At 36.5% G+C, this 24196-nt stretch overlaps 1 protein-coding gene across 20 annotated transcripts in view; it reads left to right on the forward strand.

The window, feature by feature from the left end:
• Nucleotides 1–24196, forward strand: part of LOC129744717 (muscleblind-like protein 1) — a 302890-nt gene that overhangs the window by 31968 nt on the left and 246726 nt on the right. For 16 of the 20 annotated variants that reach the window (XR_008736979.1, XR_008736977.1, XR_008736978.1 and 13 more), the window contains exons 2-3: nt 22965–23245; nt 23702–23880. Coding sequence is in view for 13 of the 20 variants with exons in the window: in XM_055737391.1 (XP_055593366.1) it covers nt 23863–23880 (18 nt within the window). In the remaining 7 variants the exon portion in view is untranslated. Of the gene's footprint in view, nt 1–22964; nt 23259–23701; nt 23881–24196 lie in introns of all 20 variants that reach the window. The other 4 variants (XM_055737385.1, XM_055737386.1, XM_055737383.1 and 1 more) reach the window with 4 other exon arrangements.

Raw genomic sequence — 24196 nt, forward strand, 5'->3', positions numbered from 1 at the left:
TGTGTCGGTCGGGTGTCATTGTAGTGTGACATTGAAGCCTAGGACAGACTGAAGTGTCGATTTTCTCCCCGGTCGGTAGTACGGATGCGTTTCGAGAAGTGAAATCAGCATGTAGGGATGCCATCAACGAGTTGCTGGAGGCGCGGCGGAAGTTCTTGAGGAATGCGTCATAGGTTTTTCGAGTCGCATATGTACCCGGTAATGATGATGACGTTTGCTTGCTAGCTGTGCCTCGAATACAGTTGTGAGGCAACAGTTGAAATTGATAAGAATCAGCAGCTTCACTTGGAATCTTGGGCGCCCAATTCTGCTGGTAAAAAGGAGCTCCTAGCATACGGATAATATTTACGCCTTTGTGTAGGCAATGCTTAAATTTTGTAGGATAAAAAATGGTCAAAAAATTTTAAACGTATGAGAGAGTCTTTCATTTAGATTCCAACATTTATTCATCTTTTAAAAGACTTTTTCAAAGTTTTGTATACTACTGTATATTCTTAAAAAAACGAAAAACAAAAATGTGCCTCAAAGAAGCAATCCTGATATTGCCCACATCAACGTCATTGTCATCAGCACCTCCGCCGCCATCATCATCATCATCGTTAAAAGCAATCGAAAGAGTCGTTGATGATGCTGCTGCCTTGATGTGCTGATGTCGCCATTGGAAAATGTTGTAGAAAATTGCCATAAAAGTGAACGTGGTGTTTGTGCATTTGCAGAGAAAAACCTGGCAGAGGAAACTGAAAAATAGCAACAGCAACGACGACAGGAACTTTCCTCTGGTTGTTGGCGGTTGGTGGAGGAAAATCGGCACCATAAGGCTTCATTGGATTTTGTTTCCTAATGCTCTTTCTTCCGGGCTTTTCGAAGCTGATTGGCTGTCTGTACCGCTCGATTGTTTTCTCGCGTTCGAGACTTTTGATGAGTTTGACTTAAATTGAATAAAATGCTACAACACGTGCAGCAAATTTTCTTTTAAACATCAACGCGAATGTTTAAGATTTTTATACCTACAATTTTTTTCCATAAACAGATAACGATGTTCTGAAGTGTTCTCCCCTAAAGAATCCAGGAAAACAATCAAATCAACATTCATTGTATCCTTTTTTTTATCTAATTTCTTCAATCGCATCAAAAGCTTAAATCTTTTACCCCAATTTCGGATGATGATTCAAACTGGCCGAGCCAATCGAAATTGTATCCCGAAAAATTAAATTTCAAGCGCGCTGAGAACATCCTTCCGAGTAACGAATGCAGCATAGGGGTAGGTACCGAGAGGGAAAAACCTCCCCCTCATACACAGGCTATGTTAGGCATCGATAACGATAAAAACATATTTTGACCCTTTTTCGTTATGTTATTCGGACACCCTCAACCGGACACCGAAGGCATCTCGCTTTCGATTCGAGGAGAAGCGAAATATCGACCACACCAAACAAGGAAAAAAAGAACATGCGGTCATAACAATTCGTATTATTTGGGTTCCGATGCTTATCGGATAAAAGCAATCTTCAGCGCCCTTCCTGTTTGGTGGATCACTTAACGGATGTTATTTTCCAAATAATTTTGAAACGTTACCTCATTGCTGTTAGGTTTTTTTTTCTTGATTTCGTTCTTGTTAAGTTGGGAAATCTGAACTTTTGCCTTTATTTTTTGAAAATTTTAAAAAATTACCTGAATTTTCCGTTTAGATGAGCCAAGTAACACAAAATTGAGCGTTTTATTCCATTTTTATAGGTATCAACTTTTTTATTGTAAGCAGTTTCATAACCCGAAGCTGTTTGTCAAGTTTGGCCAATTTACGCCATGTCAAGCCAATTATGACAGATCCGTAAGGTTGAGCATACCAACGTTAACATAAAAGCTCTAAACTGATTTACGTTTGAAACTGGTTATCCGATCCCATTCTGGAAGAGATTTCCTTAGGAGTTCATTTTGAAATAATCGTTTGAAATACGAATATTTCGAAATGGTTTTTTTTTAAATTCATGAGAATCAAATAATAAACAAACTATACTCTAGGTGACAAGCGTAGATAAATTTGGAACATGGCTATCAATGAGAGTAGAAAGTCAGAACAGATATGGACTCCGATAGTGATGGTTTGGAATTTTTTTTGTTGTATGATTTGACATTAAATTATTTGTTACGTATGTGAACATTTTTCAACATTTCAAATTGACAAAATCCTCTAACAACCTTTTTCATATATTTAGTTTATTTATGTTCATTTCTTTTTCAAGTCCCTGAAAATCAAAATTTGAAAGTGATAAGTAAATTAATATAAATCATCTTCAATAAAGATATGATGTTAAAGCACTCGATGGCTCATAAATATCTACCTAAGTTATCTATGGAACAATTTTAACTAAAATCATACAAAATATAGCTATGAATCAGTCTTTAAATGTTTTAAAATGAAGGAAAAAAATTGTTGGAGTGTGTAAAATCTACAATCGAAAAAGTACTGAAAGTCAAGTTCCTTAGCCCCTGTGCTTATGTAATTTCGAAAAAAATGCCAAAAAAATTTCCTTAATAATAAATTTTTTTCGTAGAACATAAGTTTTTTTGTAATCATAAAACTAAGTTTCTGTGAACTTATCAGTGAACTAAATTTGGGTTCTAGAAGTTTGGATACCCAGCAATCAATAATCATAGATTATTTTCCTCAGTGAGTGTTTTAAAAATTGTAGGTGTTACGGAAAAGTAAACCTTTCAAAAACACTTAAACCTCACCATTTTTTGTATTCGTGCCTGCTTTGATTTTTTTTCTTTCTAAAGTAACTCCAACTTACGATACTGTTCCATGACAGTTGTATGCAATTTTGTCGCATACGCGATTTCATTAATTTTTTTTCCAATTTATCGGTTTTTTTTCTTTTTTTACTATCCCTCTCTTCGTTTTATCTCCAAGTGGCAAAAGAAAAATTTCACATTAGTCCTGGCTTATTTGAGAACATATATTGAGCATTTTTTACGATTTTTGCCATCTTAAAGCATATAAGAAAGACATAAACAGAAATTCTGATTATTGTACTGCTGGGAGCGAAATGTTTGAGGTATTTTTCAAAACAAGGTTTGATTTAAAACGAAGAAATATATAAATTTCATGATATTTTTTTTTTCGAAAAATCAAACTAATTCTAGGTGAATATTAAATATATATGATGGATTCGACCTGTTGGTACCGAAATAGGAACAAAAGGTTTAAGGTGGGAAGCTTGGATCATCCATATTTCGTAAATGTTTCAAGCACAACGAATTCTCATGAAAATTTGCAGGAAGGATGATTAATTTTTTGAAAAACACGTGAAAATTCCCGTCCGACAGAAAAACATGGATTTATGAAATCCACCACTTAAAGGGTTCAAAAAAGGGCAACAAATCATGTTTTATGATAGATTTGTTTGATGTTCTCATTAATTTACGATTAATTTTAATATAATATAGATCTTTTTTTTATTCCGTACAGTTAAGTTCATTTAAAGATCTTTTTTTTTAAAAAAAAAAACCAGTTGGGGAGAATTTGGAAACTTGATCCCTGGGGATACTTGAGTCCTTAGCTATATCTCGTTACTGGAATGTCTTACAAGAATACAATGTTCTAGAAAAATGTGCCAAATGGAGCAAAACAACAATGCTTATAGCTCAAAAAATTTTAACAAAATAATTGTTTGAGTTATTGAACTTTGTTTGAAAATTTTCTGAAAATGTGACTTGAAGATCTTTTTAATCCCTTTAAAATGTTTCTTACATAAAAACATTACATCAAAAATATTTATTCAAATATATCTATCGTTAGAGTATAATATGAACTTAATTATACCATATTTCCAACCAAAGCATTGGAAATCTCTCAACATTTTTCACAAAAAGTTTTCTAAAATGTTGATTATGGGTACATTTGATTCCTAGAGTTCAAAACGGTATAATCTCCTTCTGAAGGGGTCGTGATCATTGCTGATTACGAGATTACTAATATTTATACAATAACTAATATTTTTCCAACACCGTCTGAGGAAAAAGGCTGAAATAATTAATTTTATTAAAATTATAGAAAATAGCTCCTTTTAGTATACAATTTCATTTTGGTTGAGATAAACTTATACAATTTTCTTCTTCTGACAGATATTAATTGAGAAATGAGAACAATCATGAACAAAAAAGTGAATTGACATTTTATCTTGGAATTTCGATTGATTTTTTTCCAAGGATTAGAGCTTCCTGAATAAAGGATCAAGTTTCCTTCAATAGAGGATCAAGTCTCCCTTAACTTCAAAAATATCGCAATTTTTTACTCCCACGAAAATGCATCTAGTTCATCTACGGGTTCAAGTATCATTCTAATTTTTAAAGCATAGAAACTTGAAGTTACACGCTGCCAGAAAATGTAAAAGGGTGCGAGAGGCTTCTTTTTCCATAAAGATATGGTGAAAATAAGACAAGGGGATCAAATATCCTCACTCTCCCCTACAGTTCAAATCTCCCGAAAATCAGGACACATCTAAAAAAAATCAAAACAGATAAAACCCTGGGTTAGAACCAGGCTGCTGAGAGTCTGCCATTCTTTGTGTAACTGTGAAAACTTCAATTAAATGCCACCTTTAAAGATTTTCAAGTTAAAAAATAATGTTTTAACGTAACAGAAATTTAATCTTCCAAAGTTCAAATTGATTTCATTCAAATTAATTTCTTACTTAAAAAAAGATATGCAATTTTTACGTTGATTCGCTGCCCACCTAGCAGGTGACTTTGGAAGCTTGTTGTTCCACTCAAGATCATATTTTTTATTTATAAAATTACACGATTAATTGATACTTTGATGAAAACCTCATTACAAAAACCCTAATCAAGGGTTTCCACGATGAAATTGCCACACACAAAATTGATTCGCAAAATTCGAGTTTTTATCCGATTGGCATAAAACTTTCAGGGATTGAAAAATAGCTATTAAATTTCATTTTACCATTTCACTCGTATTTTATTTACAGTCCATACGCAAATGCCCACACCTTGGCCTTAACACCGGCCATAAGATTCTGCACAACCTGTGAATCAACCGTTTTTTGCATGTAAACCCATACTTTTTTCAGTTCCTCGACTGTCGTTTAAGCAGGTGCTGCTTCATAATCGCCCAGTACTTCTCGATGGAGCGGAGCTCCGGAGTGTTGGGAGGGTTGAACATTTTCGGCACGAAATTGACCTTATTGTCCGCATACAACTTCAGCACGTCTTTGGAGTGATGGCATGAGGCCAAATCCGGCCAGAAGATTATTGGGACGTTGTGGGCCTTCAGGAGAGGAAGCATTCGCTTCTGGAGGCACTCTTTCATGTCCGTTTATCGTGTCCTGGGCCACGAAAGGTGCACTTCGCTTCCCGCACGTGCAGATGGCTTGCCAAACATTTGGACATCTTCCGAGTGCGGACATGCTCCGGAACGCTGAACTTATCCTTGGCCGTGAAAAACAGGTTGCCGGGGATCTGTTTGAAGTCGGCCTTCACATATGTTTCGTCGTCCATGATGTAGCATTCAATTTTCGTCAGCATGTTGAGGTACAACTTCCTGGCACGAGTTTTGACGGACTTGTTCTTCTTTTCGTCGCGATTAGGGGCCTTTTGTACCTTGAACGTTCGAAGCCCAGCCTAAGTTTTGGCCTTCTGGACAAAACCTCGGCTTAGGTGCAGCTTCTTAGCCACATCCCGAGCGTAGACGTCCGGGTATCGGTTGAAGGTCCCAACTACGCGGTTTTGATTTTTGGTGTTGTACGGAAGACTTTTTCCTTCACATCTGGGCTTTCGATCGGTGGTCAATCGTTCCTCGAACCGCTTAATCACTCGCGACACCGTGGAATTCGAGATTCCCTACGTTTTAGCGATGGAAAGATGCGAGAGATCCTTGTTCTCGTGATGAATGCGCAAGATTTTATCACGCACGAGTTGTTCTTTCAACTCCATTTCTTTGAAATGACTTTGAAACTTGCAGAATGTAAACAATGCACTATGAACTAAGTCCACAAAAATATTCATTTAATTCTACCCAACGGTTAAGAAGTTAGAGCAATTTCAGAGTGTGGCAATTTCATCGTGGACACCCTTTAATCCATTTTATGAGTTTTACTGCCATTTTAGTCACTAAGAATCAGTTCATAATGGACAAGAGATCACAAAATTGACTTTCAAAGTTGGCATAGATTTTTGAAAATTGCATCATAAAATGAAAATGTATTTGAAGTTGATAAAAATATTATTTCATTTAATAAATTTTAGCAATAATGACGAAGCCTGCTTGATAAGACCTTGAAAAAGAGTTTTTCCAACATTTCAACAAGGTTAATAGATAATCCTTGCCTAGATTTTAGGAAAAGTAAAAAGTTCAATAACCCAATCGTTTTAATTTTGCAGTATATAAACAATGAATTCCATCTGAAAATAACCAGACCATGAAGATTGAAAAAAAATCTCTTGATTCACATATGATTCTGATTTTGGCGTCATATCCATCAGAACGTTCATTATCTATAGAAAATCTTCCAAATTCTACCTTCACCGCCAGAGTGATAACTGTCAACTTTGGAGATTCTTGCCGCTCAAAATTAATTATGAAATACCAGCGACTTTCAACGAATGGCTGCACATATATTTTGCGCCACATTGATGAAAACATTGTCGAGCCCGAGACTTCTCGATTTGAAAAACAACGTTCGAGTTAACGCTGAAAAGAAAATTCCACCATTCACAGGGATTTACAAATCACCTGCCATTCGTTTTACCTCTTCCGGGGGAAAAACTACTAAATCAAAAAAAAAAAATGAAAAGAAAAACACAAGAAAGCGAATACCACTTTTCATCGCTTACCCAGCGTTTCATTTTTCACCAGTCATGGGTTTTGCAGGACTGTTGCTGCTGCTTGACACCCACCCACACACGCCGTGAAACAGCAGCAGCAAAATCAGACAGAGCTCATATCCCGGTTCCACATGAATCTTTGTAACGACGACGACGATGATGGGTTAGGTTAGAGTGAGGAGCAACAAAAAAGTCCTATACAGAACGAATCTGGGGGTAAAAGAAGATCCAACCAGGGTGACAGCGATGATGAGCTTTATGAAGAGGATGATTAAGCTATGCCCTCCGCCGTTCGTTAAGGATCCGCTGCTCCACGTGGTCCTGGCCCGGTGATGATTCCTGATGTTTGCCGGCGTTAGCTCGCTGCTGACAAGACACGAAATAACGAGGCTTTTGTGAGTGTTTTTTTTCTACACCAGGATGATATTTTTTCACCTTGCTCACAGCCCCGGAATGCTTCCGGGATGGATGTTTGGGTGGTATTTTCACGATATTTCACCGATGGATGCTCCCAAACGAAGGCAGGTAGGTAGTTGATTACCTGGGGAGATGATGCAATTATCTGATTTCACGGTTTATTGCGATCGGATACGTACCGGATTTGTCGATATTTGAAGCATTCTGCAAAACTGATGAATTTCAATTATGTCTGTTTAAAATGTGTGGGGAAACAAACAGTCAACAAATGTTTTTCGTTGTAAAAATTATACGTATCGTTTGGTTTCTCGTTACATTATCATCAAACAAACAGAAATCTGTGCTGATTAATTTTAAAATTTGCTTTGTTAATTGAATTTAAACAGAAAAAATTATAATTGTTTAAAAATTTCAAGTTCACACTAGAGGAGGTTAGTTATTTTTTTTAATTTTTACAGCAAAATAATTCTACAACTTCCTGCTAAATTCAACACATATTCACACATTCATCTGCTCCAGCAGCTTGCAGCAGCCAGATCTTCCCTGAATGGAAGATCTATGGGTAAACAATGAGAAAAGCGGATTTTCTCCTTTACCAGTTGATCCTTCAACTTGGCCGCCCTTGGTCATCCTTTCGTCTGTTCGTCCGTCCGTCCATCCAGACTGCTGCAAAGGATATTGGAATTTGCTTCCCATTTGTTGGTTCTTTGTTTAGATGTCGTCCGATTTTGCATAGCTGCTGCTACTTGAGTCGAATCTGGCTCACAGTATTGGGTGAATAATTTATGGAAACGAAACTTGGCCAGTTGGCAAGGTACAACTTGATTTGTTTAGTTTCCAGAATTTGGGAAAAAAAACTGAACCGGAAAATAGTCAGAAAACTGTGGTTCAGTCTAAAAATTTCATAATACAATATTTTATAACCAAAATCAATCAGCTTCTTTCAATTATGTGTTAGGCACTAAACATCATTCTAAAATTTTAAGTACAATAATTCAATGTTTTCCCGTTTTAAACCTGACTTTGAGCTAGTGATCAAAAGCTTAAAGAGATCTTAACAATTGATGGCCCAAAGCCTTAAAAACGTCGGTGCTCCTAAAACAAACAGCTGTAATTTGTCATTCCCTGGGCCAAATTTTACCCAAAAACTTATGTTGCGTTACTGAGCTGTTGAAAGTTAAATTGAATTTGTAGATCAATACATTTCAGAAATTTGACCTTCGTAATGAAATGTAGAGGCAACTTCTTTTTCAGCTGTCTCTTCTTTGCCTCATATGCTTAAATTCTTCACGTGCACATGGTAACGAATTCTGTTATCGCTCAATCTTTTTCACTTTTAAATTCTTTTTTTTTAAATTTTAATGGAATAACAAATATAAAATTATAGTTCTAGTAAAGGCTTAAAGCCAATATTTAAAAAGCAATATTTAAAAAGAAATGGTCGAAGTCCTACATTAAGTGCAGTATTTTTTTTCTTCTTCCAAATAGGAGAAAAAAAATACAGAAAATTGTTGTTATTGTCTAACACTTTCAAAAAATCGATTTTTTCATTTTTTTTATTGTAAAACATTTCAAGAATGTTGTGTCAAATTTTCAAGTCAATCAAAGCAAAACTGTAGAAATAATAGGCCTTTATCTCTTCTTATCTAATACTGTAATAATACTGCAAGCAGAATTCAAACGCGTTTTTCTCGAAAGCACGTTCTTAAACTCAGTGGACATCGTCATTTGAAAACTACTCCACCGATTCTTTTCAAATTTGGAACATATTTTCTACATATAAAATACCAAACCCCAACGATTTTCTTTTTTTTACTTTTGGAGATTTTACAGATAAAAAATGGCGGATTTTTTCGTGAAAAAACAGCCACAAAAATTTCATAAAAAAAAATTTTCAAGTTAAATAAAATCGTTGAGGTCCAGAAAAACATCTATTAAAAATATTTTGCTCTGATTTTTTGACTTCAGATGATTCTGTGCTGAGATACAGTGTCCACCGCAAATCCTGTTTTCTAAAAGGCATCCTCGAAAGTGCTCCGTCACCGGCTCATTTTTCAATATTTTTCTACGAAAAAATTACTAAATGTTCTTTTTACAATGCTTTGTATAATAATTTGAATACATTTGTTTGAACGATAGCTCTAAAAAAAATTCGTGAATATTGTGTTTTTTTTTACCCGTTAGACCCTACTCCCCCCTTAAGGTGAGATAAGGGCATAATGGCCACCTGAAAAAGGACGATAATTCAATCATGGAAAACAGCAATAATTTTGAGTTACATCATTGTTTCGTGTTCAGACACTAAAAAAGTCTATTTCCTTACGGGCTTAAAATTGAAAAAGAAGATAAAAATTTTCAAAAATGAAAAATCAAGTGATTTAAAATGTTCTTATTTTTCAGAAATTTTCAACATGTTTTTTTATACAACCGGAATTGGGCCTTCCAAATTGTGAAAAAAAATGTTGGACATTTAAGTCTTAATATATCCTAAAATCTTACCTAAATTTAACTTAATTTGCAAACTGAAAAGGTTGATTTTTCCTCTAGGGCTCATATTTGTTTTGGCAATAGATTGACGATCGGAAAATCAATGTTACAGTCTCAACCTATGCGTTTAATGCTGTCAACGAAATAGAACTCTGAACCATAACTAAATTTAAATTTGGGCGTTTTGTTTTTCTCAAATTCAATATAGAAAACGAGACATATCACAGCTGAAACATTCAACCCTGAATTTTAGTAAAATCAATCCCTGCAGACCTGACCTAATGGATGATTTTCTCAGATCTTTGCGATATATACTCAGAAAATCATATCTGCCAGCATAACAAATGGAATGGGGTCTTTTCTAACATAAAGTAATCAGCATGAATATTCAAATAAACGCGTATTTTCAAAAGCAACTGATAGTTCTTAAATTATAAGGGAGAGTTAACCATGGGGTTATTTGATCCCTCAGCAATTTCTCTTAACTGGATTTTCTGCCAATAATTAATGTTCTGGAAAAATGTGAAAAAATAAGATTTTTTTTCGGTTGTTCAACTTTTGGTAAACAATTCCCGGGCAGACTTTAATGCCCAAATTGATACCAAACCGTTCAAGAGTGCAAGAGCAAAATTAGGCAAGATTAAGGTATCATATATTTTTACTTGACAGCAAGCTGAGACCAACATCAAACAGGAAACAAAATTTGGTGTAAAATTTAATTTGATTGCAATATTAGGTATGATTTAGGTTAAAAAATTTTTATATAAAATATAAACCGGAGAACAAACTTATACCCGTTCCCAGATTGGTACCAATCCTTGACCAAGTAAGGTCTAAACAGCAAACTAATAGCAATTTTTTATGTTGAATTTTCTACAAAAACAAAACAAGGCCAAAAAGTTTCAAAAATTCCCATTTGATAGCAAGCTAAGACCACATTTAAGTTTCATTAGACAACCCGAAGCAATATTTGGTATAGAATTTTGATTTGATAGCATTTTTTTTATTATAAATCAGGCCAGAGCAAATATTAAATTCTGCTTGGTCCCTCCCTTCGATTTTTTCGGAAATCGCAAGGGGCAAATTTGTTTAACATAATTTATAAGATAAGAAAAAAATAATTTTGGCCTTCATTCAATTCTCTAGGCTCTCGCACTGTTCCGTTTTAATTTTTTCTTCAAACTTTACCATTTGATAAGGTTTCTAGCCTTTCATAGACTGACTCAAATTTGTAAAATGTCCCTATTTTATAAATATCAAAAATTTACCTCAAAATACAACAAAAGCTACAAAAAAAAACTAAACATTTTCTTAGGAAAAAAAGTTGAACTTTCACATAAATCAACCTGCTGCTTCTAAACACTTTGGTTTCATCAGAAACGATTTTTTTTTTGCGAGTTTTCGAAAATTTAGATATTTCAAAATTACATTTTTATTTACATTTGAAATTTTCAAAAATAAACCAATATTTTTTCCAATTTGAAACACGTCTTATAGGTTTTTAATGGTAGAATTTAGTTTTGAGATATTTTAACTTTAGACTTAGTTTTTGATGATTATGCGGAAAAATTTCACTTCGATCAAAGTTACCCCGGAGATCAATGTTTTCCGAAATCATTGATCAAATGATCACAATTTCAATCAGTAGCAGCACATTTCACCTTGAATTCAAACGGACCGATATATTAGAATTTTTGTTTACAATGTGTCAATTTACTTAAATATTTTTAAAAATTACATCCATTAAACTGTGTGATTTGACGAAGTGTTTTCATTTTTGCGATATTTTTGTTTAAGCTCAATTTTCGTTTCGTTTTTGTCCCCGAAACTAAGTTTAAAAGTTCAGTATAGTTTCAGGCGTTTAATATAAAAGCGCCTTTGCGAAGTTAATTAAAACATTTTGGAGTACATATAACAAATTTTGTTTTCATTCGTGTCCTATTTTCACGCGATGTCTGTACAAATGTGCTTGATGCTTAGTATAATTTCAGGCGTTTACTGCCTTAGAAATCCCATCCCGAGCATAATTTTACTGTAACAGTTTGTATGTTTTCAAAAAAATCACTCCTAGAGCGTCAATTTTTCACTTATTTTGCTGGTACACAGCAAAAAAACAAAATTTTCGTACGTGAACGTACTACCTCGTTTTTCATAAGTTTAGAGAACACATTGATGCCAAATTTGGCTGTGAAGGATATTTATTATTGGCATGATTGTGCTCTCCCAGCTCTCAAAAATCGAGCTGTTATTACGATCTTAGTTAAAGCAATATTAGACATCACTCCGCATATCATGTATGAAAATTTTTGCTCTCGTTTATGTTGTGTACCAACTTATGTCATGCAAAATGAGAGCATTATAAGAAAAATTTTGTGTTCTTCAGCAAGTCATTTATATCGAATCTTTGAAAACTGCTAGCTCACTTAAATATAGCGACAAAATTAAAAAAATTAGCGATTCGTGGAATGCGTTAATTTTTTTTTGCCCGTCCACTAACACCAACATTTCATATTTAAGCACAAAGTTCAAATCATAATTTAGTTATTCCCAAAAACGATTCATCTGAAACACTTATTTGCCTCGTATTCATTATTTGAAATATCGCACTTGACCTGATAGTCTGATTTCGGTTGATTTTGAGTATGTTTTGATTCTAAACAACTTAGTTTTTTTATTATCTCTCTAATATCTGAATCGTGATAGGACTAAAGTGGATCGAAAAAATATTCAAGTCAAAACACACGCGCTTTTAAAGTACGTTAAACTTTGGATAATAGATGAGTATACATTCAGGCGTTTTCTTTCTCTGAGTTTCGAACAGTAAGTCAAGGAGTCATCCAACTAAAAAATGGTGAAATTGTTCACCAATCATCAGATAATTCAATTTAGATATTTGATAATTTAAAAAAATAATTTTATTTTTTTTCAAAAACATTCGAACAAAACTGCCTCGACTTCTCGGTAAAACAAATCGTCCTGTAAAAGTAATACCAAGAAGCTAGTGACGGGAAAAATTACTTCACCATTCGGCAGCCATACAGGGCTCTGAAAACGTCATCAGCATTCAGTAGCTAGCTACTAAGCCGCCATATTCTTACAGGAGCTAAAGTTTCATTCAGTCTCTCAAACAATTGTTGAGCTAGAAGTGGCTACGCTGCTGCCTGCGTTTGACCTCCACGCGTATAGAAGTGATATCTAGAGTAGCTTACTGTTGCGGCCACTCTCGACTTACCCAGATTTGATATTGTCAGTTGCATTTTTAACTCGTTTTTCCTCCGCCCTCCAAAGATGGTTTGCATTATATTTTCTGGCTGATTCCACTTGGTCGCTCTGGAAATATTGTGGTGGTGGAGCCAGCTACACTCTTCAGATTTGTTTGTTGATACAAGTTTTTGTTCACTTGAAGAGACAAGTTTTGTTTCTCAACATAACTCTTTCTGCAAGCGAGACAATAAGCTGGTATTTGAAAGCGCAAAAGTGCTGTTGAACAATTGTTTTATATCAAGAATTTCATTCACTCTTGAAGGATTCTGTCTGTTGGAAAGTTTCTATTGCCAGAGAAGTTGAACTTTCGGGAGCAGAACATTTTTTCGTTCGTTAAATTCCCCTGAAATGCGGCAACAAAGCTTGCAGCAGCAAAGACAACAACGTCCCTAAGTACGACCTGCTCTAATCACGTTCGGGCGAAACAAATTTCCAGTAGCGCAAAAAGTTTGACACGTTCACTGGAACCGTACCCCATGCAGGAAGGTCGTAATCTTATCAACCTAATAAAATCAGTGATAATCTGTTTTATGCGACCCATCCAACCGAGAGGTTCCAAGCTTTTACGACCACACCACTGACTGGCCCTAGGACAAAGACATTTTGCGTCACCTCTTCGTTTTCTAGTCGCACTAACTAAGCTAGCAACCACGTGTGCGTTTGAATGAACGAGGAGGAGGAGGGTTTTGCGAGCTTACGTGAGCTAGTCCGGGGTTTGTGTGAACCATTATTATCTGGTGCTCGCAATTCACATTAGCCAGTAAGAGAGACAGTTTTCGCACTCCACAAACACACATCCAGCACCCCAAAAGACAATGTCGTTAAAGCAAACGACTTTGCTGGAGAGTTTCATCCCCCCTTACTCCTTAGGAACTGCGCGCGTTCGCTCTGACCCCGAATCCGGATGGCAACTTCCGGAAATAAGTGGATCCGGAGGACGAAAAGAAACTTCCAACAGCTTGGTGATGTCGCTCTTTGCTTGGCACTTTCCAGAAACCGGATGATTCACACAGCGAGTCTGCTTCATCCAAGAGAGTTGCGTCGTCCCCGGACAGAATGGCAACTGATGGAGATCTGTTTGTGTCTCCAGCTTCCTGATCTCGCTCCTTCCCAAAGCCATCGTAGCCATCATTAGGAGGACACTCCTCAACTGAACTCAACTCGGGTACTGCTGCTTCATCTTTGTCTTATTTCCGGTCGTTGTCAACGTCGTCGTTGTCGTCGCAGAAGACAACAACAGAGAGATCTAATTAAACAACATGAGAACATATAATATTTTGAAATAAAATTTATGAGCACATTTAATGCACATTATCTTGGTGTTTCTTTTTTTTTTGCTGCTTCCCAACCCCAAGTTCTCCCAGGAGAGGGGGACTGCAATTTGGTACGGAGAACGCGTCCCCAGAACGGATGTTCTGATTCTGAGCAGTTTGCCATCGTCAGAAGATGCAAGAAACAGTCGTTAGAGGTAGTTCTCTCTTTTTTTTAAATTTATATCCTGGCTGTTGCTTGTCTACCGGATACGTGTTACCAAATGCAAAATAAGTAGAATACTCAAGTAGTATCAAGTGTTTTTTTCTCGGTTGAGTCGTCTATTTAATTTTGAAATCGAGGACAACAAGAACACTTCAGATAACAAAATTTACGCAATAATGCCTTTTTCAAATTCTTGCGTCAATAAATACGAAAATTCTACGTGACCGATACATTTTTTTTCTGATTTTTTTCTGCAAAATTCCAAGTTTAAAGTCGTCGTTTATGCATTCCCTAAAATAAATAAGTTTATTATTTACTTCATTCGATTCCAAAATACTGAATTTTTGTAGAATTGAACTTTATTTAAAAACGCATAGAAAACGATTTTTTCCTTTTATTTTTGACGCCAGAATCGATTGAAAAACAATTGCAAATGCATTATAAGCAAGCCCTTATGAAGGGGGGGAGGCAATGGGGGCAATTGTCTCGAGCCCCCCGAAGAAAATTGAAATTTAAACATTACTTAAATTATTTTCTTCTTGTTTCGATTATAGTCGTTTTAACATCTGTATGCTATTCGCTACTTATAACAACGATGCATTTGGCGGACAGTCATTGAAAAACTTATCCGGTACAACTGTAATCGTTGTTTACTCTTGGGCTCGAACTCACGGACATTGGCTCAGGAAGCAACTGCTTGCCAACTAAGCTTTATTGCAAGCCCCATTCTGTCTTTGTTTATGCAATCATGTGTTTTTGTTATGCGAAATCGTGATTTTTTACCACGGGGTGCTGATTTTTGAAAAAACTACTGACATCTTTTTAGTACACTCACATTGCTAGATGATTAGACTAGGTTTTTAAAATCTTCAAAATAAAAACTTACAGCTTTGTTCTTGGCATCGTCATGAAATTTTTAAACTTGTAATAAAAAAATCCTTCTTCCTTTTGGGACAAAGATACGATTTAAAATGCGTCATTATTTAAAACTCCTTTTCCATCGCCCTGGATATTTGTCAACCTGTAAAACCCATCATCCCATCCGTGATATAATGGGAATTTTGAACAATAAATTTTCACTACCATTTACCACGCTTTACAGCTTCATTCAATCCTATCTCCACTACAATCCAATCGAAAACCTATCGAAACGAGTCCATTGTGTCAATACTCGTTGTACAATTCTCTCTCTCTAGGCAGAACGTTCCTTCCATTCAGAGCCTGAAATAGATCAATTATTATCGAATCTCTCTCTGACTACATCCTGATCTGCGCCGTCCTTACTGATCCAGATTTTCAACCAAAACAGCAGGAAAAAAAACAACCGACGGCATCACAATCTACTGCACATGAAACAAATCCATAGCAGTTCAATCACATTCAAATGGTAGCTGACGGAACTTCAGCTATGGATTGTGCAAAGAAAAAAAGAACATTCAGTCGGTAGCTTTTTTTCTGTTGCCTCATATTCAAACGATACCACCATTGAGAGCTGATCCTTCTACTGCCGCTCGAAGCGCAAAAGCAAGAGTCCTTTGTCAGCACGGAAAGTCCCAAAAACCAAAAAAAAAAACATGATTTTACCTGAATATCCAATAATTTGTAATTTTAAAAATATTTCCAAATTATTGAAAACTGTTGGGGGTAAAGTTTCTGCCCAATTTACTTTTTTACTTTTTCAAGAATTTCCGTCTAGTTTTTCGATTCAGTAAGAGCTTTTTTCCTACTTTACTTCCAGTAACAATAACTGAAAAATACGATACGTTTCCCACACACTTTGAAGCACACACACACATCCTACAGGGCGAATCGGATTTCGATGTGTAATTGATAGAAACATGAACGAAAAGAGCATGAAAGCTGGACATAATTGGGTTTTTCCTGCGTGGCTCGGTGGAGATTATGCAGCACACAGCCCATCGGCGATTGCCTACTACTAGTATCTAGTAGTAGAAAGTGGTTGCTTTCTTCCGCAGCTTCCGTTGGTTGGTCTTGCTGTTGCTGCTGCTAATTCGATAAGGATTATCAGTTTAGCCGAAGTTAACGTTTGATGTTGGATTCAGGAAAAGCAATGGAGAAAAAAACGCCTAGAAAGCCTTAAAACTTGAAACGGAATAACTAATCTGTTGTCAGCTTTAAGCATTCGATTAAAAAAACTTTAAGAAAACAATTAGAAGTGGAATAGGATGAATAGATTTAAAATATTTTTCTTGAATATTGAAAATTTTGTTCGAATCTAATATGATTCAGAAAATTTGACACATTTCAATCCATTTTTAAACAGATGTCTTGATTCTCCTTATTTATCCTTGAAAGTGTTCTCTCGACTCGACTCGCATTTTTTGCGCATTTTTTAGAAACGAGGCCACCGGAAACGACAATGGTACAGTCGGTAGCTCCCGAACATTGAAAAATAAGGTAAATACGATGTTTTTGCAAATATTAAGGACTTGAGGCAGTTTCATATCATGGAAAAAGAGAGAAACACAAAATGGCACCTCCTGTGCGGGTGAAAAAGTGTACGCTAATATTTTAGTAAGGTTGGTCCTGATTCTTTGTGAGGGAATGATAATAGCTAAATGTTAGTTATTCCAGAAGGCTTGTTAATAAATAGAGAGAGAAACTCTTTGCTAGAATGATATTATCCTGAAAAGTTCCAAAAAGGCCTATAAGGCAACTGCTCAATATTTCTGACAAATGAGCAGCATTAAAATCTAACGGGCGTTTAGGACAGAAAGCGCAATTTGGAAGTACAAATCCCGTGAGAAAGGCAGTACTCCAAAGAAAGTGCAAACCTCCTGAGAGGGGCAGTACTGGAATGGAAGTGCAAACCCCTTGAAAGGGCAGTAGTCGAATGTAGGTACAAATCCTATGAGAGGGGCAGTACAAGAATGGAAGCACAAAACCCCTGAGAGGGGCAGTACTCGAACGGAAGTACAAACCCCTTGAGAGGGGCAGTACTGGAATGGAAGTGCAAACCCACTGAGTGGGGCAGTACTCGAATAAAAGGAGAAAAAGAAGAACAAACCCTCTGAGAGGGGCATTACTCGAATAAAAAAGACAAAAAGAAGTTCAAACTCCCTGAGAGGGGCAGTACTCGAATAAAATAGATAGAAAGAAGTACAAACCCCCTGAGAGTATTCGGCAGTATTCGAATAAAAGAGATAAAAAGAAGTACAAACCCCCTGAGAGGGGCAGTATACGAATAAAAGAGATAAAAAGAAGTACAAACCCCCTGAGAGGGGCAATACTCGAATAAAAGAGATAAAAAAAAGTACAAACCTTTTGAAAGGGGCAGTACTCGAATAAAAGAGATAAAATGAAGAACAAACCCCCTGAAACGGGCAGTATTCGAATAAAAGAAATAAAAAGAAGTACAAACCCCCTGAGAGGGGCAGTATTTGAATAAAAGAGATAAAAAAGTACAAACCCCCTGAGAGGGGCAGTACTCGAATAAAACAGATAAACCGAAGCCCCCCTGAGAGGGGCAGTATTCGAATAAAAGAGATAAAAAGGAGTACAAACCCCCTGAGAGGGGCAGTATTCGAATAAAAGGGATAAAAAGAAGTACAAACCCCTGAGAGGGGCAGTACTTGAATAAAAGAGATAAAAAAGTACAAACCCCTGAGAGGGGCAGTACTCGAATAAAACAGATAAACAGAAGCCCCCCTGAGAGGGGCAGTATTCGAATAAAAGAGATAAAAAGGAGTACAAAACCCTGATAGGGGCAGTACTCGAATAAAAGAGATAAAAAGAAGTAAAAACCCCCTGAGAGGGGCAGTATTCGAGTAAAAGAAATAAAAAGAAATACAAACCCCTGAGAGGGGCAGTACAAGAAAAAAATAGATGAAAAGAAGTACAAACTCCCTGAGGGGCAGTACTCGAAAAAAAGAGATAAAAAGAAATACAAACCCCTGAGAGGAGCAGTACTCGAATAAAAGAGATGAAAATAAGTACAAACCCTCTGAGAGGGGCAGTATTCGAGAAAAGAAATAAAAAGAAGTACAAACCCCCTGAGAGGGGCAGTACTCGAATAAAAGAGATAAAAAAAAGTACAAACCCCCTGAGAGGGGCAGTATTCGAATAAAAGAGATAAAAATAAGTACAAACCCCCTGAGAGGGGCAGTACTCGAATAAAGGAGATAAAAAGAAGTACAAACCCCTGAGAGGGGCAGTATTCGAATAAAAGAGATAAAAAGAAGTACAAATCCCTGAGAGGGGCAGTACTCGAATAAAAAGAAGTACAAACCCCCTGAGAGGGGAAGTTTTCGAATAAAAGAAACAAAAAGAAGTACAAACCCCCTGAGAGGGGAAGTACTCGAATAAAAGAGATAAAAAGAAGTACAAACCCCTGAGAGGGACAGTACTCGAATAAAAGAGATAAAAGGAAGTTCAAACCCCCTGAGAGGGGCAGTACTCGAATAAAAATGCAAACACCCTGAGAGGGGCAGTACTCGAAAAACAGTACAAACTCCCTGAGAGGAGCACCGTGCTTACCGTAGATCTCTACTCACTTGTTTGCAATTTTAAGTTTTTTTTTTAAATCAAATGTTACTAACAATTTTTAAGTGTCTCGAACCAATTTTTTAATGTGGAGATGTCCACTCAACTTGCATTTTCGTAGCTTCAAGCTGTCCTTGAAGATTGCTCGAAACTCAACAACATCATAATATAGAACAATTCTTAGCAAAAATTTGAAAATTGTGACTTTTTTCCACAGTGAAACTTGAATTACTTTGAAACGACAAGTCATAGCTGTACACTTTCTTCTGCAAAGTTACACATTTTAACGACGCGCATCTTTTGAATTCAATATTGATTAAAAATCTTAATCCAAAGTACACTTTTTTGTTAATTTTATTTATTTTTTCTACAAAAATTCACAGTATTGTGTAATTAAAAAAATCATACATACAAATTGAGAGTCCAAAATAGTCCCAATAAATTTTTAGTTTAAAACTAACATTATAAAGAAAATTTAAAAAATATTAGAGACACATGTTTGATACTTTTTCAAGATCTGAAAATGTTATTAGGACAAAATTTCGGAAAAATTGCCTTTTTTCAAAAATCGAACCAGTGCGACCTCTAAACATCATTTTTCTGAGTCGCCGCCACATAAAATATTGTTTCTTACACCCTAAGCTATCATTTGAAGCTTGAGCCCCCAACATCCCAGACATAGTACAATTTTGGGCCACCCTACTGCACACTCAACTTTCTGTTTTGATTTTCTAAGCTATCTTTTTTTTTTAATTTTTCAGTTCTCGGTAAGCTGTTTGTCCTCTTATAGAAATTGTACTATATCGCTTCATTTTTTTAAACTGTCCTCTCGAATAATCTTCTCGCAACTTCAAGCTGTTCTACTACATAACATCACTTCAAATACTGTTAAACAAAGTGCAGCTGTTATTTCCATTAGCTGTTTTTTTATTGTTGTTGAAGTTGAAGTTTCCTACCGTCTCGCTTTTCTGAAATTCCAAGCTGTTATTTCAACTCACGCGAGATCAACTACAAATGCTTAAATTTTAAACTGCCCTTTTCCTGCAATTTCATGCAATTTTCTCAACTCTTATGACATACTCATAAACATGCTCCACTTTTATCAGGTGTGATTCTTAAGCAGCCAAATGGTTCAAATTTTAAAAACCTTATTCATGGGAACTATTTTTCAAATTTAATATTTAAAGCGTCCCTGCATGCAACATTGTTGGAAAAATAACCTCTGTTGCTGATAATTTTCTTATTTTGGCAATCTAATTACTGACATTTTGAAATATTTATTTTGACACTTTTTACCGCTCCTCCGATGACAAATTTTTATTCATAACATCCGGATGGATGAAGATACAGTTTAAACTTTTTGCACTGAATCGTTCAGCTGAAATGCACCAACAGTAACCCTGGGGCAAAATGGAAAAAAAATCGGTCAAACGGTGCCAGAATCAGGTCCAAAGTTCTAGTTGCAATATCGATGCAGCAGAGATCCATGACAGCGGAGACAGCACACACGTGTTGGGTGCGTATGTTTTAAGCCTATAAATTCCCATGTTTGTCAAAAAGAGGAATAGGACTGGCTACGGTCTATTTTTTCCTGCGTTTTTTTTTTGCTCTGCCCCACCGACTTGAATGGCAGCTCGACTGGCCGTTTGTGTCCCACAGGTCGCTTAATATAGCTCGGTCCCCGGTAGTTGTCCGTCCAACTAACTAGTAGCTAGCGATTCCGGGGCGTTCATGAACAGACAGCAAAACCCGTCCCGGAACGGACATCAACAATCGCACCAAACCCACACACAAACTCATGCGCCTATTCGGATACGCATGGAGCAGTTTGCTGGGCGCCAAACTGTGAAGCCGGTGCCAGGTTCCACGATTCGGTTTGTCTCCATTGTTTGGAGTTTGGAGAGACGTCCTCCAGCCAGCTTCAGCAACACGGGAGCATATTTTTTCCGGCTCGCATTTGTCCCACGCTTGGATGGCTGATTTCCTCCTGCCTGCTCTCACTTCCGGTTCCCTTTCCAACCTTTTCAGTAAGCTAGGCCAGGGGAAATTCCCGACAGGATAGCTCGGCTAGCTCCAGATACGGAAAAGCCTTTTGTGCTGTGGAATCTGCTCTACTGCTACTTTTTCGTCAACTTTGCTCCAGCATCCAGCAACTTCCGATTCATCCGATTCGGTGTACGGGCATTGGCCAATATTTGAATAATCAATCGATACCCATTTAGGTGTGTGCAAACACACGGGAGGCTAGCCATGCTGATTTCTATTGACTGTTAGGAAGCTGCCGACACATTTCGAACGAGAAACAAGGGGTGGGGGATGTTTGAGGAGTGTTTGTTGTGGACCAGCAGGAGGAGAACTAACAACATTTATGAGCTGAATAGTAGCACTTCCGGTAACTGCGAATGGGGATTACGCCGGTGCTACGCCCGGCCAATCGGTAGTCAGTAGTCGATGAATATTTCGGCACTGGTCCGTAAGATTAATGTGCTGTGAAAGTTCGCAGCGGAAGAACTGCACTTGATTTTCGTGGAGTAAACAAAGGGTAAATTCAGAAAGTTTTAATTCTCTGAAGGATATCTTTAAAGGTTGGAAAATTTTCTACTTGAAGAGTAGTGTTAATTATTGCTTATAATGGCATTCCCAGCTGAAACGCCTGGGTGACCACAGGCGTTTCAGCTGGGAATGCCATATAAGTGGTTAAAGGTTTTAAATGTATTGCATACCCAAAGGCACTTTTTTAATCTTCATTTTATAAAAAATCTGAAAAAAATACCTAATTTTGCAATCATTGGATTCGTAAAACATGAAACACAGAATCTTTTACGTTTTTTCGCCAATTATTTTAACGCCCATTATCAAATGGTAACTGGATTTTTTGTGAAAAAAAACGCCAGAAACTCTAGTAAAAAAATGTCAACACGAAATTTTGTTAGGTTTATGTTATCGACCGTTTTTTATGTTTAATGTTTAATTTTTGGCTATTTTTTCGGTCTTGGATTTCAAGCAAACAACTTCCTTTTTGAAATGCCCGACGTTTCGACCATTTTTGGTGGTCTTCCACAAGGGTACTGGAATTTTATTAGTTTCAAAAGTTACAATGAGCATTGTTAAGAGACTGTTTTAAAGTGTGTAAACTCACTTGTCTAACGGTTGTTATTGTCAGATTTCGTTTTTTTTCCAACGTTCAGGTGTCCAGTCTTCGCTGCTCTTCTGTGAATATATGTTTGTTATTTCGATTCATTCTAATTTCTCACAATCGAATTACTTTTTTAATCGGGATTATATTTGTTTACACCAACAGTGGGTGTATTGGGACAATGGCTAATAAATGGATAAACACGATTTCAAACCACATTAATTGACAATTTGATGATATCACGATTAAATTATATTCAAACTTCCACACAGTCAATAAGTTCTTAATGTTACGTTCTCCAGAAGCACCTATATCTGCCATATATAACCCATCCAGATTTCAACCATTCCCATTCCAGATCTTACATTCGAAGAAATGCTAATGATGTTGCATACATTCAGGGGTGAAAATAATCAAGATTTTGTTCATACCTCCAATTAGGATATTTGCAAAATTAGCCTTTCGTCTACTTCTGGAATCAACATGAACAAACATTTACTTCTATTTCACTTAATGTACTACGGTTGAAGGAGACCCGAATTATTCCAAAGATACCAATCAAATATCTATGGGGTAAACAATTTTCAGCAACTTTGATAAAACTCTACTAGAAAAAAATAATTAAATAATCAAACAAAGCATTCAACAGAATACAGGGTTAAGTTAGATGCTTCAAAAATTTAAGAAAAAAAATAGAGCCATAATAACAACCAAAATTCTTATTCCAATCACATTCAGCTAGTTATCCGAGCTCAGCTCGATTCGAACTACAATCATCTAATTCAATCTCGAATTTCATCTGAGTTTTTTTTTTCTTTTTTCTCTTTTTTCCATCCAGGTAAGCGAAACAACTCCCGCAAAACCCGTCTGATGAACCAGACAGCTGGTATCTCCGGTTGTCTGAAATTAAATTAAATACACACCCCGGATCAGGAAACACGACACTCAGCGCTATTCCCTGGACTTCGCTGCTACTGGCTTTGGTTTTCGATTGCCGAATACTACCAGTAGTTTAGAGAGGAGCAGAACCAAACGAAAAAAAATAGAAGAAAATAACCACCGGAAAAGCAAAGGAAGCAGAAATCGAAAAGCCACACACCGCTGCTGAAGATAAGAAACGTAAAGACGAAAAGTTAAAGCGCTTCCATTGGAATTATTTTCCGGGGAAAGCCACCGGAACAGCGGGTGGAAAGCGGACCGGCAAGAAACCCCCAAAAAACGAATACACGCCAGTCAAGATAAGCTGTTTTCTGCCACTGGTCGTTATTTCTGGTCGAGGCTTTCAGTTGGTCCTCTTTCTGATTTCCCGGTCGCTTTCCACCAGCGAATTTTTCAATCAAGTGTTACTGAAAATAGCTTAGATTTTTTTAGACAATTTTTCTAGCTTAGATCCATTTTCAAAACAAATAATTTTACCTGAATTTTGACAAAAGAGTGTAATTTTTTTACATACTCTTCTGTTGAAGTTTCAAGACATTTTTGCATTTTCAAGTAAAACCCAGGACACTGTTAATTTCTTTATCTCTTCAATCCAATTCACTATTTCATTAATGAAAAAATTCAATCTGCACACAGTAGAATCAAGTTAGAATCCAGTGAATCATTTCTTGAACAAACAGAGTACAGTGGTGGTTTTTTCAAGTCCAGCTACAACCAAAGTGAACCAAAAAACAACACAGGAGCTAAACAACTAAACAAAAACAGGGGGCGAACCATCAAAGGAAGAAGAAATTAAAATGGACGAGAAAACTCTGGTAAGCCAATTATCTTGGAGCTAACTGGGAGGGAACGGGATATTTTTATTTTCTATTTTATTTTTCATCCACCGACCATCCCCAGGCCTGTCTTACTAACTGGTTAGTTGGAAATCTATGAGTAAAAATGGAAGTTGGAAAAAATTTCACTGTGAAAGACGGGCAGCAAGAAAATGCAGCACAGCAAACTGTTTTCAGCTTAAGCTGCTAGAAGCTCTTGTGAGAAAAACCACCGCTCCTATAGTCAGACGGACTAACTATGGGGGTGGAAAGGATTGCGGATTATAATAATTTCAATTTATATCTCATTAAGGAA

This window comes from Uranotaenia lowii, chromosome 2 (assembly GCF_029784155.1).
Source record: "Uranotaenia lowii strain MFRU-FL chromosome 2, ASM2978415v1, whole genome shotgun sequence".
NCBI lineage: Eukaryota > Metazoa > Arthropoda > Insecta > Diptera > Culicidae > Uranotaenia > Uranotaenia lowii.